The sequence below is a fragment of the Capricornis sumatraensis genome, chromosome 10 (genome assembly GCF_032405125.1).
Source record: "Capricornis sumatraensis isolate serow.1 chromosome 10, serow.2, whole genome shotgun sequence".
Lineage (NCBI taxonomy): Eukaryota > Metazoa > Chordata > Mammalia > Artiodactyla > Bovidae > Capricornis > Capricornis sumatraensis.
Genome location: NC_091078.1, coordinates 5,087,122 through 5,106,605, shown reverse-complemented (window position 1 = coordinate 5,106,605; position 19,484 = coordinate 5,087,122). Strand labels below are relative to the sequence as shown.

At 44.1% G+C, this 19,484-nt stretch overlaps 1 protein-coding gene across 1 annotated transcript in view; it reads right to left on the bottom strand.

Annotated features, from left to right (window-relative positions):
- Window positions 1–19,484, bottom strand: part of GRID1 (glutamate ionotropic receptor delta type subunit 1) — a 685,207-nt gene that overhangs the window by 196,833 nt on the left and 468,890 nt on the right. The window contains exons 7-8 of the mRNA XM_068982608.1: window positions 18,266–18,427; window positions 16,536–16,655 (exon numbers count right to left, since the gene is read on the bottom strand). Coding sequence (XP_068838709.1) covers window positions 16,536–16,655; window positions 18,266–18,427 — 282 coding nt within the window. The remainder of the gene's footprint in view (window positions 1–16,535; window positions 16,656–18,265; window positions 18,428–19,484) is intronic.

Below are 19,484 nucleotides of genomic sequence, written 5' to 3'. Positions count from 1 at the left end.
AAATACAAGATCATCATTTGTATAACAGAGAGGGGAACTGAATTCCAAGGGACATGAGAGAATTTGGGGGGTCATGGAAACATTCTATCCCTAAAATAGATTGGTGATTACCTAAACAAACTTAACACGATACATTAACTCGTTTAATATTAAGTACATGGAACAAACTTTATTAACATAAAGTTAAATTTAAATTTTAGTCTCAGGAGAATATTTACAACATGGTATCCTTATTTAAAAGTTCAAAACTATTTAAACCAAACTGCTTTAAACAGGAAGACAGTGACACATAAACAAATATGTGATTGTTGTTGTTCAATTGCTCTGCCGTGTCCGACTCTTTCCGAACCCATGGACTGCAGCACATCAGGCTTCACTGTCCTTCACCATCTCCCAGAGTTTACTCAAACTCATGTCCATCGAGTCGGTGATGCTACACCACCATCTCATCCTCTGTCTTCCCCTTCTTCTCCTGCCCTCAATTTTTCCCAGCCATCAGGGGCTTTTCCAATGAGTCAGCTCTTTGCATCAGGTGGCCAAAGTATTGGAGCTTCAGCTTTAGCAACAGTCCTTCAAATGAATATTCAGGGTTGATTTTCTTTAGGATTGACTGGTTTGATCTCCTTGCAGTCCAAGGCACTCACAAGAGTCTTCCTCAAGACCACAGTTTGAAAGCATCAGTTCTTCGGCACTCAGCCTTCTTTATGGTCCAATTCACACATCCATACATGACTACTGGAAAAACCATAGTTCTGACTAGACAGACCTTTGTCAGCAAGTAATGTCCCTGCTTTTTAATATGCTGTCTAGGTTTGTCATAGCTTTTCTTGCAAGGAGAAAGCGTCTTTTAATTTCATGGTTGCAGTCACCTCTGCAGTGATTTTGGAACCCAAGAAAATAAAATCTGCCACTGTTTCCACTGTTTCCCCATCTATTTCCCATGAAGTGATGGGACCAGATGCCATGATCTTCGTTTTTGGAATGCTGAGTTTTAAGCCAGCTTATTCACTGTCCTCTTTCACCTTTATCAAGAGGCTCTTTAGTTCCTCTTCACTTTCTGCCATAAGGGTGGTGTCATCTGCATATCTGAGGTTATTGATATTTCTCCCAGCAATCTTGAGTCCAGCTTGTGCTTCATCCAGCCAGGCATTCTGCATGTAAGTTAAATAAGCAGGGTGACAATATGCATCCTTGACGTACTCCTTTCCCAATTTGGAACCAGTCCATTATTCCATATTCAGTTCTGTTACTTCTTGACCTGCAAACAGGTTTCTCAGGAGGTATGGTGGTCTGGTACTCCAGACCTCTTTAAGAATTTTCCACAGTTTGTTGTGATCCACACAGTGGAACTTCCCGTGATAAAATATCCAAACAATCTATTAAAATGTATAAAATAACTGCTTTCAGGCCTTTCTGTATCCACCAGTATAAGACTACATTTGAGATCATGAAAAAAACATGAGAGGAACCCAACAGTCACACTAGATCGTCTTGCCTGAAGACATTTTTCAATCCATTTTACATGGATATCAAACAAAATCACGGATTAGCAGTGTCAGTAGGTGGAGGAAACTGTGGTACCAAGGAGAGATAAATTTGTGAAGCATGTTAACAGAGAGGAAGAGCTACACTGCAAAAGGACAGAATATCTCTGTAAGAACTGCATGTGTATTCTTGGATGACTCCTGGGATACGTATCCAGCTCGCACAGAATCTACAAGGATGTGATGGACTTGCTAGAAGCACACAGAAATAAGAAGGAATTTCAGTCTCAGAATGCTGGAGATATGTTACATTTTAAGCTCAGCTAACAGTAAGACTCTGATGCTGGGAGGGATTCAGGGCAGGAGGAGAAGGGGACGACAGAGGATGAGATGGCTGGACGGCATCACCGACTCGATGGACATGAGTCTGAGTGAACTCCAGGAGTTGGTGATGGACAGGGAAGCCTGGCGTGCTGTGATTCATGGGGTCGCAAAGAGTCGGACATGACTGAGCGACTGAACTGAACTGAACTGAACTGTACAATAAATATCTTGATGAATCTCAATCACTTCCAGTTGAGACCCCAGAAGGCTGTATCCTCAGTGTAAGAATTCTATTTTAAGAGTGAGAGAAGCAGCTATTCTTACACTACTATAAAAGAGATAACTAATGAGAACCTCATTGCAGGACAGGGAGCTCTACTCAAGGCTCTGTAGCGAAAAAGGGATATATGTATACTTGTACCTGATTCACTTTGCTTTACAGCAGAAACTAACACAACGTCGTAAAGCAACTAAGTTCCAATAAAAGACAAAAAAAAAAAAATAGACTGAAGGAATGACTCATCAAAGAAAGACAACATAAGTCAGGCCTTTAAACATATCTCCCACAATGTAAGTGGAGAGATTCCTTACAAATCACAACTTATCAAAACTGACTCGAGAAATAACACAGAACCTAAACACACATACTATTGCATGTATACACGTGATCAACATTACTTTGCTTCACTAATGGAATCTCCCAAATGTTTAAGAATGAAGTTATACCCATGCTATCAACGGTTTCAGAAATTAAAACAAGGGAACAGTTTCTATCTCATTTTAAGAACCTCAACCCTCAAAACCCTTGATACTGAAACCTAACAAGGACATTACCACATAGGATAATTACAACATAAAAACATACAAAAATTATCACAAAATATTAGCAGATTGAATGTGGTGTTACATAACAAGGATAAGGAATTATGACCTAGCAGGGCTTATTTGAACAATGAAAAATTGCTCAACTTTCAAAAATCAATGAGTGTGAAAGTTTTTGAATGAGATGGTGTCGACTCAGTTCTCCCTGCTCCTCCCTAAGTACAACATGAGTGCTAAGTCGCTTCAGTTGTGTCCGACTCTTTGCAACCCTATGGACCATAACTCACCAGGCTCCATGGGATTCTCCAGGCAAGAATACTGGAGTGGGTTCCCATACCCTCCTGCAGGGAATCTTCCTAATCCAGGATCAAACCTGTGTCTCTTAGTTCTCCTGCGTTGGTAGGCAGGTTCATTACCACTGGTGCCACCTGGGAAGCGCTGGTACAACTATACATCCTGGAAATAATGCCACAGGCCACCAAAAGATAAATCTGAAAAGGGCAAACTAGCTGAAGAAAGGAGGAATGTTAGTGACGGAACACCCTATGGTCCTCAACCAAGAAAAGCAAGTGGAGCCTAGAACTGGGAACTCCGATCCAGCAACAGAAGGCGGTCCACCCAGGCTCATTCTTCACCCAGCCAGCCCAGGAGCATTGGTAAGGGAGATCCATCAAGAACCCACCTGGCAACAAAGGACCCAGTCTGGAAACCAGCCCCCTTCCATACCAGCCTGAGCCTCTCCTGGCTCCCCACAGTTTATCAGGCAGCTGGGCAGCACAGGGAAAGGGGTCTCACTACACTCATATGGCCGAGGCATTCCTTTTGTCTCTGTGGGTGCAGCTCTGTTCCCTTACAAAGAGACACTGAGGCAGGTAGGCAGGACCAACGAGGGAGATTCCACCACAGCAAGTGTGCAGTCCAGGAAACCTCTTTTTCCCCAGAGCCCTGAGAATGCCCTCCACCACTAAGAGCCGTGGCTGGCCTTAGCAAGGTGCATCCTGCCACAACCTGGGCTCCACCGGGGGAGTGCTCTCCATTCCCCAGAAGCATGGTCTGGCCTCAGGTGCCCAGCCTGGGAAGTGCTCCTCATCTTCACAGGCCAGAGGTTCTTTTCCTCAGAAAGAAGTACCAGGTGGGGTCCATCCTGGAGAAACCCCTTCACCTTCCCCAGGAAGCATGAAGAGGGAGCAATAGGAGCCCAATGGTGCCAGGTAAACCCAGCAGATCAAATCAGCAGCACACAGTAGCAGCAACTCCCAGGCAGAGCAGCGGTAAAGAATCTGCCTGCCAGTGCAGGAGACACAAGAAATGTGGGTTTGATCCCTGGGTCAGGAAGATGGAATAGGAAGTGGCAACCCACACTCCAGTATTCTTGCTTGGACAACTCCTTGGACAGAGGAGCCTGGCGGGCTGTAGTCCATGGGGTCACAAAGAGTCAGACATGACTGAGCACAGCCAGACAGCTTAAAATTAAGTAGTCACTGTAAGCACAGCTGACAAAAACAGGCCAGACATGTATGCTTAAACTAAACAGGGTAAATCCCTACTAAAACAAAAGACTTAAATAGAACACAGTCCCCTAAGATAATTACCATGATGCAATGAAAAATTACGTATCCTATCAAGGACCAGGAAAATCACAACTCAGATTTAAAGGAAGACAATCAACTGATGCTAAGACCAAGATAATCAGATGTTAGAATTATCTGATGAAGATTTTAAATTTCATTATAAAAATGCTTCAACAAGAAATTACAAAATCTCTTAAAATGAGTGAAAAAATAGAAAATCTCAGCAAAGAAAAAAAAATATAAAATAGATATAAACGAAGCATCAGAAATAAGAACAACAGAAAGAGCAAAAGTATGAGTATATACAGTAGACCGACCTCCACATAAGTTTTTATGTGTCATATTTGATGACTGAAACAGAAAATATAATACTATCTGACACTCAAGACAATTACATTTAAAAGTGAAGAAAATAAAGAAACTCAGATGAAAGCAAGATTTCCATATGTCACTCAAAATGGTAAAATGCTGACCAGCAGACTGATATCACACATGTATACTGTAATACCCAGTGGAAACACACACACACACCTGCGAACTGAGGCACTCTGACAGTAAATTAGATTCGTGGACTATATCAGTGTCTACTCTTAAAAGAAACATACAAGGTATATTTGATCTCAGGATCTCTCTGCATTATTTATTATAACCGAATGTGAATCTACATTAATCACAAAATAAAAGTTTAACTTAGAAAAAGAATATTATGAAAAGGAGAAATTAGGAGGTAACCATCTTTCCAAATACTGGAGCATATTATAAAATAAAAATATTCAAACATAAAGGTCTAGTATTTATGTAAAGAAGAGAATTAACAAGCTACCATTAAAAGGAAAAAATAAATCAATGGAATTTACTGCATTAACAGGAAAAAGTAAAAATATAATTATCTCAATAGATGTAAAAGAGACTTTTACTAAATGTAAAAATGCTTTTGACTAATACCCCCTTTCACAAAGCTGTTAGGAAGCTAGAATTCAAGGGGATTTTCTCAACCTGAAAAATGAACACAAAAATATGTGGTAAACAAAATGGTACATTATAAAAAGTTATCCTCTGAGATTAAGAACCAGATAAGCATACCCACTATCATTACATCTATTCAACTTGAATTAATGACCCTAAGTAGTGCAATAAGTAAAAGAGAAAGGAATAAGATACATAAAAATTTAAGAGGAAAAAAAACTATCATTTTTCATAGATGATGTGATTGTGTTTATAGAAAACTCTTAAAGAATCTTCAGGTAAACTGTTAGAATAAATCAATGACTAGAGTTCACTAGAGACAAGTTTCATATATAAATAAACTATATTTCTATATATGCACAATAACACGTAGGAAAATAAATCTAAGTATATTCCCTGGTAGCTCAGTCGGTAAAGAATCTGGCTGCAGTGCAGGAGACCTGGGTTCTATCCCTGGATTGGGAAGATCCCCTGCAGAAGGAAATAGCAACCCACTTCAGTGTCCTTGCCTGGAAAATCTCAGGGATAGAAAGGAGCCTGGTGGACTGCAGTGCATGGAGTCGCAAAGAGTTGGGACGACTGAGTGACTAACACTTACTTACTTACTTACTTACACTTACATACCATATATAAGATTACTGTAAATGTCAATATCTGAGGGCAAAAATCAAACAAAAGTCACTCATGATCTCTACAGTGACAGCTACAAAACTGTGTTGAGGGAAATCAGAGACCTAAATAAATTCAGGGGATACCATGTCCATGAGTTAGATTAGTCAATATTGGTAAGATGTTAATTCTCCCTCAGTTGATCTAGGGTCCATGCAATTTCAATTGAAATGCTGGATTTATAAAAAAGTGAAAAGGGCCCCAAACAACCAAATATATCTTGAAAAAAAAGAGAAAGAGCTAGAGAACTTATACTACCAGAATTCAAGTGCTATTATAAAACTATGATCATTACAATGGTGTAATATTGCACGTAGAGATAAATAGCTAAATGGATGGAAAAGAAGGCCCAAAAGGTGACCTACAAAACACAGTGGCCAGACTTATGAGAAAGGTAGCATGGCAAACCAGTAACAAAACAGTTTACTTTTTTTAATAAATGGTATTGGGTTAATAGGCTGTTTAGTTTTCACTTGTTTTTTATATACCTTGCCTCCAAACTCATGCCACAAGCAAATATCAATTCCTGATGTAATGCAGGTGTGAATATGAACTGCAGAACCAGAATAGATTTAGAATAAAATTTAGGATAATATCTTCATATTCTTAGGTAAACAGTTCTTCAATAACACACCACATGTAATAACCAAATAGAAAGAAAGCTAAATTGGGTAAACTAAACTACATTAAAATTAGAAATTTCTGTTCATCAAGAGACATCATTAAGAGCATCAAAAAGGCAAGCTACAGAGTAGAAGAGAATGCCAGTGCATATACTTATAAATGACACATATTTGGTTCTCCTACAAATCACTGAGAAAAGGCTGAAAACCAAGTCAAAAAATGCATGAAAGACAAACAGACACCTCACAATGGAGATATCCAAATGATCAATAAACAAGAAAAGGTAATCCACATTCTTAATAATTATGGAAATAAAATTGCCACACTGAGAAACCATTACCCACTCCCCAATAATGGCTAACATGTAACCGACTGACAATCCATATTAGTTCACTGAGGGTTAGTGAAGCAGTGACTGGAACTCTTAGGAACCACTGACAGGAGTATAAACTGGTGCCAGCACTTTAGAAAAGTTTAGCAGTATTTATTAGTCATACACGCATCCGTGGACCTAGTAATTCCACTCTGAGGTATATACACAACTAAAAGACAGACATATGTTCCCCCAAAGGATGTATCTAAGAGTGTTGATAGCAGAATTATTGCATTCTAAGTCACTTCAGTCATGTCCGACTACTTACAACCCCATGGACTATAGCCCTCCAGATTCCTCTGTCCATGGAATTATCCAGTCAAGAATACTGGACTGGGTTGCCATTTCCTTTTCCAGGGGATCTTCCCAAACCAAGAACTGAACCTTCATCTCTCTCTTATATCTCCCACATTAGTGCCACCTGGGAAGCCCACAGCAGTATTACTGGAAATAGACAAAATCTGGAAGCAACTCAAGTGTATTCAATAATAGAATAAACAAAGTATGAAACAGTCACAAAAGGAATATGATATGTCAATAGGTATTAATCATATCTTTCATTTTCTCTATTTCTGGTGCTTTGATAGCTGGGCCGCTGCTACCCCTGGAGAGAGTCCCTTCCAGGGTTAGCCAATTTCTATAACAGTAAATGACTGTCCTGCACTTGTGTATTTATATGCAAATTAACCAATCCAGAGCCCACCTCTCCCAACCACCTCCTCTGTGGACCTCTTACACTCTCAGCTACTATCCCCCTGCTCTAATCATCCTAGGACAAAGATATTTGACAACTAGGAGCAAGCCCCACACCCTGGAGCCTGCTGAAATTATTCAAGCTAGCCAATCCTAAACCTGCTTACCTTGCTTTGCTGATCCCTTCCTACACAAACCAAAATAAAGGCTTGTGCTCACATTTCCCCTCCTCCTTCTGCCTCCTGACTCAACCTGGTGCTTCCCCATGTGGCCTTGAATGGTATGTCTCCTCCTTTTGGGAACTGTAATAAACTATCTTTTCAGTGGCAGGCATCTCCTGACCTGTTGGCATCACCATACATAAATAATAATAAGACCTACATTTCTAAAAACACAATAGAATGAATGAACCAAAACTATGTACATCAATAATAGTAAATCTCACAATGTGATGGTGAGCCAAAGAAGGCAGTTATAAAAGAGGTCAGTGTGTTGGACGTCAATGTTCCCACCGATGACTGTAATGACCAGAAGGGGGCACGAGGGGGACCTCTGGGGGCACTGGTGATGTTCTGTTTCTTGTTGTAGGTGTTGATTGCATGGGTGTGTTCTATAAATTCACTGTGATTTACTCATGATTTAGGCATTTTTCTGTATGAGTGTTACACTCCAGTTTACATGAGAAAAACCACTAGGATTTAGTCAAAACTATATTCAAATAAAATAGAGAACATTCCAAAACTGGAAAGAATATAAATAAATTATCTAACACCTCACATAATAAGTTTAAAAATTAACAATGAAAATGAATAGGAAACAGCCGGGAGACAAGAAGGAAAAACAAACAAGTTAATTAGAGTAACATAAAATGCAACAAAATTGATTAAACAAATTAGAACTAGTTCTTTGAAGCAATCAGTAAAAAAAATTCCATCTAGTCTAATTAAAAAATAAAAGCAGCAGCACAAAAATACAACAGTATCAATGAAAAGAAATATATTTCAACAGGTAGCTATTTTTAAATTATTTGTAAATATTATATCAAGCTTTAATGAAACATGTGAAAATGCCAGTGTTTTATAAGATTTTCTATAAAACAGGTTTCTAAAAATGACTTGAGGAAATACAGAAAGCAGAAAAGAAATGTTTCAAGATATCAAAGTAATAGCTCCAACATCAACACCCAGCTCAGATAATTTTAACTTTTTTCCAACTTTCAAGAGCTCTGTCCATACAAGGGCAAAAGAATGAGCAATTTCTTATGTATGTCATGAAGAGAGTACATCCTAATGCAGGTTAAATACAAGCAACTGAGAGAGAAATTACTGATCAAGGTCGCATTCACATTAGGTGGAAAACTTCAAGCGCAGTAACAAAAAAGCAAAAAAACCACTATAAAAATTAGGAAGCCAAGGCCAACTGCTGGGAAAGCTCTTCTCATTTATAAAAAGGAGACACACAGAAGAGAATACCCTCTTCTTCCCTGTGTAGCTGTCTTTCTGGGCATGGCAGTTGGAATTGCCACAGCCATCCTAAAACTATGAGGGAAGCTCAGACTCCGCCCTGTGGACAGCAAGAAGAAAGATGAAAAAGACCAGAGCCTTTGATCTTGGCATTGAATGTCTGAAGTGGCCCACCCTGGAGTCCAGTCCTCTTTTCATGTGAGATAATGTCTCCCTTATTGTTTAATCCACTCAAGGTGAGCATTGTTACTTTCAGACAAGTACATTTTAATAATATACAAAGATGAATTACATTTAGGCAGAGGAAAAAAAATAGAGAGAGAGAGAAAAGAGTCTAAGAATTAAAAAAAAATAAAACACTGAGGAAACGTAAAATTTAGTAAAGCATAGGATAAATATGATGTCCTAGGCTGTGGGGAAAGAAAGGATCACTGAATAAGTGATAGAAGGAGCCAGTACTAAAAAAGGTAAAAATGTAAAATGCATGATAAACCATAACATTATAATTTATCCCAAATCAACCCCATGTGGCAGGCTCCACTGAAATAAAATTGAACCATAAAAATACTAAAAGAAAGTATGGGTTAATAGTATCTACTTTGCAAACTGGGTATGGCTTTCTTAAAAAAATACAAGCACATACATTTTTAAATGTCCCTAAGTGAAAATATTTTCTTAACTCAAAAGCAAACAATATATGGGAACAAAATATTTGACATAAATAATTGTCAATTCTCATATGAAAGAAAGATTATATGAGTTAACAAGAAAAATTTAAATTTGATATTAAAAAAGCAAAGGACCTGAGGTATAATTTATAAAATGTGAAATGTATATGACCAATGATTACATTTTAAATGTACAATCTCCTAAAATGCAAATGTAGTAACATTATTTTTTCATAATGTTACCAAATTAGCAAGCATGTTTTAATATATCATTCAAATTTTGAGTATAGGATATAACAGAGACTTCCATATATTACTGATGCTTGTGTAAATTATTAAATCTTTCTATAATCAATTTTAAAATATGTATCAAGAACATCAAGAACCTAAAATTATTATCCTTCACTCAACTTCTACTTACTAAAAAAATTTAAAGAAATATAGCTATAATAAAAGTATATGTATTTTGGATATTTGTCACAACACTATTCTACAAGAATATGGTGAAAATGCCTACAGATTCATCATATGGGAAGATAAAATTAATGATGGCTCCCTGTAAGTTGAGTAATGTGTTTCCATTAAAAAATCATCACTGTAAAGAATAAAGAAGTGAGAAAATACTCCCAAGACAGCATTAAGTGAAGAAGTCAGGATATAAAATTTATGTGCAACAAATAACTATTTGATAAATATACATATTACTATCTCTATCTGCATGTACAGGGTGATGGAAAAAAGAAAAATATATATATATATAAGGAAAATGTACCAGAAATGCTAACAGTATTTCTTGGTTCAGAGATTATAGCTGACTTTTATATTCCTCTTTTCATTTATCTGTATTTTCTAAACATTCCACCCTAAATGAGCATGTATCGAAGCTATCTCCAAAACGAAGTGATGTCACTTAAAATGAAATATTTAATTGTATCTTTCCCTTTATTCAGAAGCAGCAGCAGTGATTGTTTTGGTTCTCAGCTCCATCAAAGGTGGTTCTGCACAAGGGTTCGGAACGGTTGACATTTTACTTGGGAAACACGCTGCAAGAATGCTAATCCATGAAGAGGGTGAAGTTTATTTGTCTTCTGTAACTCACTGTGCACTGTCGGAGTCTCTATCAGAACAGCTTAACAGACGCTGAACAATTCTCAAGCTGGATCCTCCCAGCCCTACCGCCACCCACCACCCCTTCCCCATTATGAACCCTGGTACTGGCTTCAGGAGCCACTGGTACTGGCCCCCGGTACTGGCTTCAGGAGCCACTGGGTAAAGGATCCCACCTAAGAGGCAGTGCCTACTTCATTACCAGGACGCTCCTGTCTGCTGGCTGCTGCCTTGTCCGCCTGGCCTCGCTGCTGAGAACTCCTGAACCCGGAGACTGTGGGACACTTACACGGTGCAGCAGAGCCGGGTAAGAATGTTAACGACGCACTTCCAAGCCCAGGGAGGGCTGGGGTCCTGTGGTGTGACAATCACTACACGATGAGCAATTATTACCTTGTGAATTATCAGCAGCCACAAGGCCCTCCCGGGGACATGACATCAAGAGAGGCGTTTGATTCCTGTCCAAAGCCAGCTTTTATGAAGAATCAAAATTGGCAGAGAAGACAGGAAAATGTCTGAAACTAGTGAAGGAGAATGAAGCCCTCCCGTCTCCCTGGATAGCTGCTGGAACAGGGGAGCTAAGCCAAGGGCATTGGTGGAGCTTCATGTCAGCAGCCTCTAGATCAATGGGAAGGGACGATGAGGTCCTAGTGCTGGCTGGGAGGAGGGGAGGTGGTCAGAAGCAGGAGGATGAAGTGGACGGTGGGCTCAGGGAGGTGGGGGAGTCACATAAGTATATTATCCTAAGGCCAGAAAGGATAGTCCAGGCCCTTTGCCAGGTATCTCCCAACCCTCACCCCAGGAAATTTGCCTTCCAGCCCTAGCACAGCCGCCTGCTTGTGGATACCACCTAACTGAGTTTTTCCAGGCTCTGGGCCTCAGTTTCTCAAGCAGAGCTGCACAGAACATCATGGAGAGGCTGGGGACCAGAGAGACTGTTAACATGAAGCTGAACTCCAAACCACTGCATGTCCACTTCCACGACTAATATATTCGGGTTTACTGCTGCAACAGATTTTCTAGGACTAGAGAAAAGCAGGAAAACCACTGAGCCAAAAATTCTTTCTTAGTCTCTTGGTTTTAACTCAATTCTACTCTATGGAAAGGAGTTTTTTTAAAAAATAGCCTTTTTCTCTCTCTCATCACACCAGGGTGTCCTTTGTCCTGGAATGTCAATGCATAAAGCAAACCCACAGTCTTTCCAGATGCTTTCCACCCACTTCCCCACCCTCCTGCCCAAGGAGACAGGCTAACCTCCACTGAGCTAGTGAATTAGGTGGATGGTGCCCATGGGAAATGAGGTTCAAAGGGCCTTCAGGAAGCTGGCAATTTTCCCAGAGTTTTCACTGTACCAGGGACCCATGTTAGTGGAACAGAATGATTTCCCCACAACAGAGTCTTCAAGACAGAGAAGGGCAGATATCCTCAGCAATCACGTCATGAACAAAATGTTTCTGCTAAGCTGTAGCTCATGTTACACTCCAAGCAAGCCATGCCTCTGGAGAAGAAGTTTTCCTTCTTCCATTCACTACATCAAAACGGTCCTGAAAACAAAATCTCATCAGAGCTAAAGCCCCCAGCTCCCTCTCAGTTCTTGGTCTTGATAAGAAGTGGGCATCTCTCCCCAGACATGGGAGGGGAGCTGAGCACTGCTCACCATGCAGAGCCCTGTCTCTGGCCTCAGGCTTTGGTACACAGGTGGAGAGAGGAGCTGCCATACAGGGTACTCCCAGGCAGAAAGCCAGGCCTCTCTGTGCCTCTCTGCTCTTGTGGGATCCAGGATAGAATACTCAGAGAAGGTCTAAAGCTCCAGTCACCCGAAGCTGATGTAGAGTTCTCACTGCCAAGTGCTGCACCAGGGTCATTACATGGGCCGACCCCTCTATTCAACCAAGAGGTTCCTATTGTCTGCACCTTTCATCTGAGAAAATGAAAGTTCAAAAAGAGGAAGTGGCTGCAAAGCTCAGGAGAAGCAGAGCCAGGAGTGTCACAAAGGCCCCCAAGTCAGGGAGACAACACACGTGTGATGCGTCTTTGTCCACAGCAGGCGCTCGGTGGCCCCTCCTAGGCTCCCTCTTGTCCTGTGCTTTAAACAGCTTTCCCTGTCCCCACCTTTGAAAACTTTCCTACAGGCGGTCTTCACCAGTCCCATCCCAGCTCCCGTCACGCGCTGAGGACATCTGCATGGACAACTCCAGGGGACCCTCCTTTGGAGATTTCCATCTGAACAAAGAAAGCCAACTGGATATTTGTAAGGCTCCATCAGGAATAAGCCTCGACCCCCAGGACAAATGTCAAGCCAAGTCCTGTGGGAGCTAGATGTGACTTTCCAACAAAGCCTGGCCCTGGTGAGGTTGCCTGGTAATCACCCATGCCAGACAGCTCAAAGCAGAACTCAAAGATAATTAATGTTTTGTCTGCAGTTACACAGCGAGCGGGTGACACAGACCTTTGATTTTGCCATACCGCACTCCTTCAGCAAGAACGCACTTCCTGGATGAGATAATTTAATTAGTATTTGTCCAGCCCCCTGCAGTGAAAGGCGATCACCCACTTCTTCCACCTTCTGAAGGGGCTGAGTAAGATACAGTCTCTTGATGCCACTTAATCTAAAATGTCTGGGTGACTCACCCTTCCCGAGAGTTCCCTGCAGGGTATTTACTCTAAGAAAACATCCATTTGCTCCTTAATTTAAACAGTTCCTCTTGATTTAAATCTTAAAGAAACTACTTGGTTAGTGTGTGTGAGTGTTTACTGTTGTTGTTTTTCCATATAAACAGATAGATGGATATATGATATAGTCATATATTAAGATTTGATATATTCATATATTGAGATATATAATGTCTTTTCAGGGAACCCTGACCCTTCCCCACCATGAGCGCATCCTGTGATCAGTCCTCTATCCACTCTTACTGGCCACAGAGAGATACAGTTGAGGGGACCTCCTCTGAGATCAGGATTACTGATCTCTGCACTGTCTTTGTATCCCTTTAAACCCTTCCCCTCTCATCTGCTGCCCACCCTAAACTTTATTTTCAGGTTGCCCCCATTTCCCAGCCCTATCCCTCCCAGCCCCACCTTCTACCAAGAACCACAACTCAGCTTTGCCTTTAAATGCTAACCTAGATGTGTGCCACTCGTCCCAATGCTTCCTCCTTGCTTCCTCCTGAAACCTCCCAGACCTTGCTTTAAGGCACCCTGGGCCTAAATAACAAACATTTGCTATGGTAAATCCCATTCCCTGCTTTCCAGATAACTTCTCCTTAACAGAGATAAGCTGCCAGGCAGACAGATAACAACGGGGATATGCAGTTATTAAGGGCAGATTTTAAAATGACAAAAGGATACATTTAAAAATAAAGCCCACTTGAAAATCAGCTTCCCTTCCAACTCAATCACATTCAGACCTCCTGCTCCGCAGCTCCTCATACCGAGAGATTCCAGCTCCCATTGGCTTCAGGGTATTGGAGGAGCGTTGCCATGGCAACACGGAAGGCCCAGACACCTGAAATGGGAAGTGGAAGACACAGTATCTCTCCCTCTCTCAGACACCTGAAGTGGCCAGCATGACCCCAGTCAGCTGCCTAAGTCGAGGCAGGGAGCCCTACTGCTAACATTTCCACCCACTGGTGGGATCTTGGGGTTAGAGCTGAGCTAAAGAAAAGGGATGCGTACCAAGCCTCTTTAGTCGTGCCTGACTCTTAGCGACACCACAGATTGTAGCCCACCAGGCTCCTCTGTCCTTGGGATTCTGCAGGCAAGAATACTGGAATAGGTTACCGTGCCCTCCGCCAGGGGATCTTCCGAACCCAGGGATTGAACCTGCGTCTCTTATGTATCCTGCACTAGGCAAATGGGTTCTTTACCACTAGCACTATCTGGGAAGCCCCTCCAAAAGGGGATGGGGGGCAGCAAAGAAGCCAGCAGGCAGGGCGTGTTTATCTAGGAGCTCAGAGGGACATCTGGGGATGAAGGCAAGGACCATGGCAAAAATGAATGGTCACCAAGGCAGGCAACTCCTTTCATACCAGAGTAACTGAAAGGGTTCCCTGGTCCTGGTTTCCCCTTGCCAGGTAGGAGTCCCAGCACAAGCCAGTTTCTATTGTGGCTATCTATGAATATCCAGACCGACACTGACCATCCGTCCCCAGGCTCCCAACCACCAACTCTCATGGCTTGGGGCAACCCTAACAGACAGCGCAGGTCATCTTTGACAGTGCAAGCCACACTGTGGCTTTCCAAGGCTTCGCACCGCAGTCACCAACCCCCTCTCTGATGCCACAAACAATCCTCTGAGCTCCCCCATGCCATCGTCACCATTGCCTCACAATCGCTTATTGAACTTCCTATTACTTGACCAACTCATGACTCTACTTTCTACTGAATGGGCTGAAAGTCCCCCATCTGCACATCACACATGGACACTCAGGCATCCCAGCTTCTCCCTAGCAAGCCAGCCCTCCTCCCCACAGTCTAACTGATGAGGGTTCCTATCGTGCTTTCTAGCTCTCACACTGTCCATGACTTCACAGGTGTGTCCTTCCATGGAGTCCTCAAGGAGCACAAGTAGAGAATGCTTCCCAGATTCTCAGGACTCCAGTGTCACGGAAGCCCTTCCCGCCGCTCTGTTGCCCCAAGTCGTGCTCTCTGTCCGAGGTTTATTCCACGTATTGAGAGTTCACCATGCCCTTCATCTCCAGGAGACTGTCATTAGTAGGTATGTCTTCCTCTCAAATGTATAGAAACGTGTGTGTGTGTGTGTGTGTGTGTGTGTGTGTGTCTGCAGGAGCCTCTGCCTGAGTCTTTGCCAAGCAGCTTATGCTTTCATGATTATACTGAGCCCTGTGACCCCTTTACATCACGGGTGCTCCCATCTCTGGCTCCAACAAGCCAACAAGTGGTCCTCCTGTGCAGGCCATTTCTGGGAGAGCATCACTGAACAGCCAGCAGCTGCCCTTCCCTGCACCCCTCCCCCATCAGCCCCACACTGGCTCATAAGGACCTCATCTGAGGTCCCTTGCTGGATCACTGTTCCACCCCCCACCCCCCACCCCAGCTTGCCACATTGACCTCTAGGCCCCAACTTCTTGTTAGAATCTCGACTTCACAGGCCTCCCTTTCAACTTGGAAGTTCCAACTCTGGGTAAAGGCCACCTTGCCGGACCTCAGCCCTGAAAATGCACGCCCCATGGTGGGGAGGATGAGACGACGTATCACTGAAAGGAGTCCTCAGGGCTGCCACTCACCTCAGCACCGAGTCAAAACCAGCCAAAGCCCACCATGAACTCTGCGGCTCACCCGCCTCTCACTTCTGTCTCCAACAGAGGCCAGCACTGTCTGCTTCTCACCCTCCGTGGGGCTCATTTTCTATTTTTGGCTTTGCCTCACTCTTGGATGGGGGACACTCTCTAACCATAACCTCTGCCTCCTGTCTCAGTAACAGTCACACCTGTCCTCGCATTTGGGATGATTTCAGCCACTCCAGGAAAATGCATCACCCCTTCTGGTCTCACCCAGGACCACAAGGCGCGTCCCTCAGGCCCACGCAGTAGGACCCATCGGCACCAGGGGTCCCTGCTGCACTCAGAGACAGCATTGGTATCACTTTGGAGCCTCCTCCCCACCACGCCCCATAAACACCAGCATCAACAGCAGCAGCCACAGAGAGAGACCGGAGAGGGGACTGCTGTGCTGGTCACCATCAGCTTGGAACACAGGCCCAACACAGGGCAGCAGGAGGAGAAGGAGGTGGGCACGCCAAGGCTTACCTTCCGCATGTCTTTACCAAAGGTCTCACTGTAAGTCGTGCCAAGGATTTCAAACTGCACGTAGGGATTCGAGCTGTCTTCCCGAAACTCCATCACGCCTGTGAGGCCAGTGATGTGGCCCTGCAGGAGAGAAGGAAAAACCACGGGAGGACAGTCAAATGTGGATGGAATTCCAAAGACAAGGAAGAAAGAGGAAGTGGTTGCCAAGAGGGAGACAGTCACGGTCTGGGCAGCAATGGACACCCTGCAGTAAGAGCAGAGAGGCTGCCGGTCCTGGGGCCTCCAAGCAGGACCAACACTTCCTAGGCCATTGCTCACAAGCAATGCTCCCCAGCTTTGCCCATCATTCATGCCGTTAATATGATTACAGCATCTGCTCTGTGCCACACATGTGCCGGCCCTGAGATTACAGACAGACAGCTTTCGTCCCCACCCTCCTGGCATTTACGGTCTTCCACTGCAACCAGCTCCAGTGGCTCACCTTAGCCTGAGCCAAGGAAGGCCAAGGTCAGTGAGAGCCATCTCAGGCATGTGGTGGGAAGTGGCGGGACAGTGAGTGTGAACATTAAAACCAGCTCAGATCCTGGCTTTGCCACCTTGGGCAAGTCATCTCCCAGCTTCAGCCTGCAACTAAGCCCACATCACAGAGCCTGCAGGGACCAATGGAGAGAATGTGTACAAAGCGTGGTGTCTGGTAGAGACCAGATGCGGGGGTGCACCGGCCCTCAACCTCTCTCTGGCAGTTCCATGAGGCTCTGGAGGAGCAGGGGGCAAAAGGGTTGAGTGAGCCTGGGCTGAACCCTCTTCTTCCTTCAAGCCTGGGGTGAGGGGTTCTCAGCCAGCCTTGATCTCCCACAGACTGTGAGCTGGGAGAGTTCCAGACAGTGAGCTGGCCCCAGGCGGGCCCCTGCTCAGACCTGGGCTCAGCAGATTCAAACCAGTATCAGACTACACTCACTGCTATCAAAACCACACAGAATTTATTGTGACTAAGACATCAGGCACTATAGATTTCCCTAAATGTCCTTTTGAAGCCTCTCAAAGCCAATTCACTCTAACAAGCCTTGTGTGGATTACCCAGTTCACTTCAATCTAGTCTTTTGATGGATTTAATGTCACACCTAAGCCTATAGGACACACAGATGTCCTACATGCTGAGGTGTGACACAGAATCCACCAAGTCACAGGTATGTCGATGCACACACAGGCGTGCACACACAGACACGCACAGGCACTGCCAACTGAGACAAACTCTCCCGGGGACAGTGGCAGCCTGCACAGTGGGTATCTGGCAGACATGAGAGAGCCAGGTTCCTTCACTACTTTTCTTACTTGTGATCTTGGACAAGTTACATAACCTCTCTGAAGTCTGATCACCTTAGATAAAATGGACATGATAAGACATATTATTAATGGACTCAATGGACATGAATGTGAGCAAACTCCAGGAGATAGTGAAGGACAGGGAAGCCTGGTGTGCTGCAGTCCATGGGATCGCAAAGAGTCAGACACGACTTAGCCACTGAACAACAACAAATAACACATATCCCTGAACCCCAGCTCAGCAGCCCTCAAACGCTGGGACAGAAAGAGGGGCCAGGGGAGAGGCCTGGGAGGGGCCTGGCTGGGTGAGCACAGAAACAGCTCAGCTCCCAAGAAGAGGCAGAGAGTGGGGACGTGAGGAGGGGCCTGTCTTTTGCCTTGTCCAGGAGGTTACCCCTTGCACACACCTTTTTGATTGTGTCTAGCATAGACCTCCCTCCATTCCACGGCTTGGTGGACTTGCGGATGCAGTTGAGGCTTGCCATACTGTGCCACTTCCGGTCCTCCAGCTTCCTGTGGAAGGCGTTGGCCAGCATCAGGACACTGTCATACAGGTAGAGGTTGGATATCTGCAAAGACAGACATGCAATGCATTTGGCGCACTCCCAGGGATGGGGAGAGACCAGCAGAGGGCTGGAGTGACCCAGGGTGCCAACACTGAGAAGTGAGGCCCGACAGCTAGGCCATGATCCTCTGGCTTCCAGGCGGCCATTCAAGCACCCAGCTGGAGTCTTCAGTAGAATCAGACCTGGTCCTGCTTCAGGAACTAAAGGGGGAGGTGGATCCATATATCAGTAGAACCAGGGTGATCAGAACCATGGCTGAGTCTTGGACACGGCTCTGTGGAAGACTGGAGGGGCCATCCCATTCAGGCATAACAAAGGATGGAGGGAAGGATGGGCAGAAAGCTCGGTCTAGAAGGATTAGGAGAACGGGTGGGGAGCATTGTAGGGAGGGCACCATAGTAGTAGAGGCATGAAGGTGCAAGGAAGCTGGGCCACATGGGGCAGGTTCCACCGGCATTTTTGGCAAAGGACGAGATAGTAAAGATTTTACACTTTGTGGGCCTTATAGTCTCTCCTGAAACTGCTCAACCCTGCTATTCTAGTAGGAAAGCAGCCACAAATGATACCGTGATTGCTATGCAATGAGTCAGAAAAGCCCAAATGAACTTTTTGGCCAAACCAATACATAAACAGAGGATGTGCCAATAAAACTATACTTAGAAAATAGACAGTGAGCCACAGTTTGCTGACCCCTGAGTTGGAGAGACTAAAGACAGTTCAATACGTCTGCATCATAGGGACAGCAGGGAGGCAGGGATCAAGGATGGAGCCATGCAGAGCCTTGTGAGCCATGCAGAAGAGGAAAAACATAGGTGGATTCAGGATCTGTGCCTGAAATCAGATCTGTGCCTTAGAATGATCACTCTGGTCCCTGGACCTCCACGGAGGGTGGTGTGGTGGCCTGAGTGACACTGGCAGCTTCTGTGAGGGTCCAGAGGTCATGGAGCCTGCTCTGCAGTGATGTCACTGCCAGCCAGGGGATGCACTTGGAAGTTGCTGCTGTGAGCATCTGAGAACTGCTCCTCAGCTTAGCTGTGCACAGTACAGCTGGATCTTACAG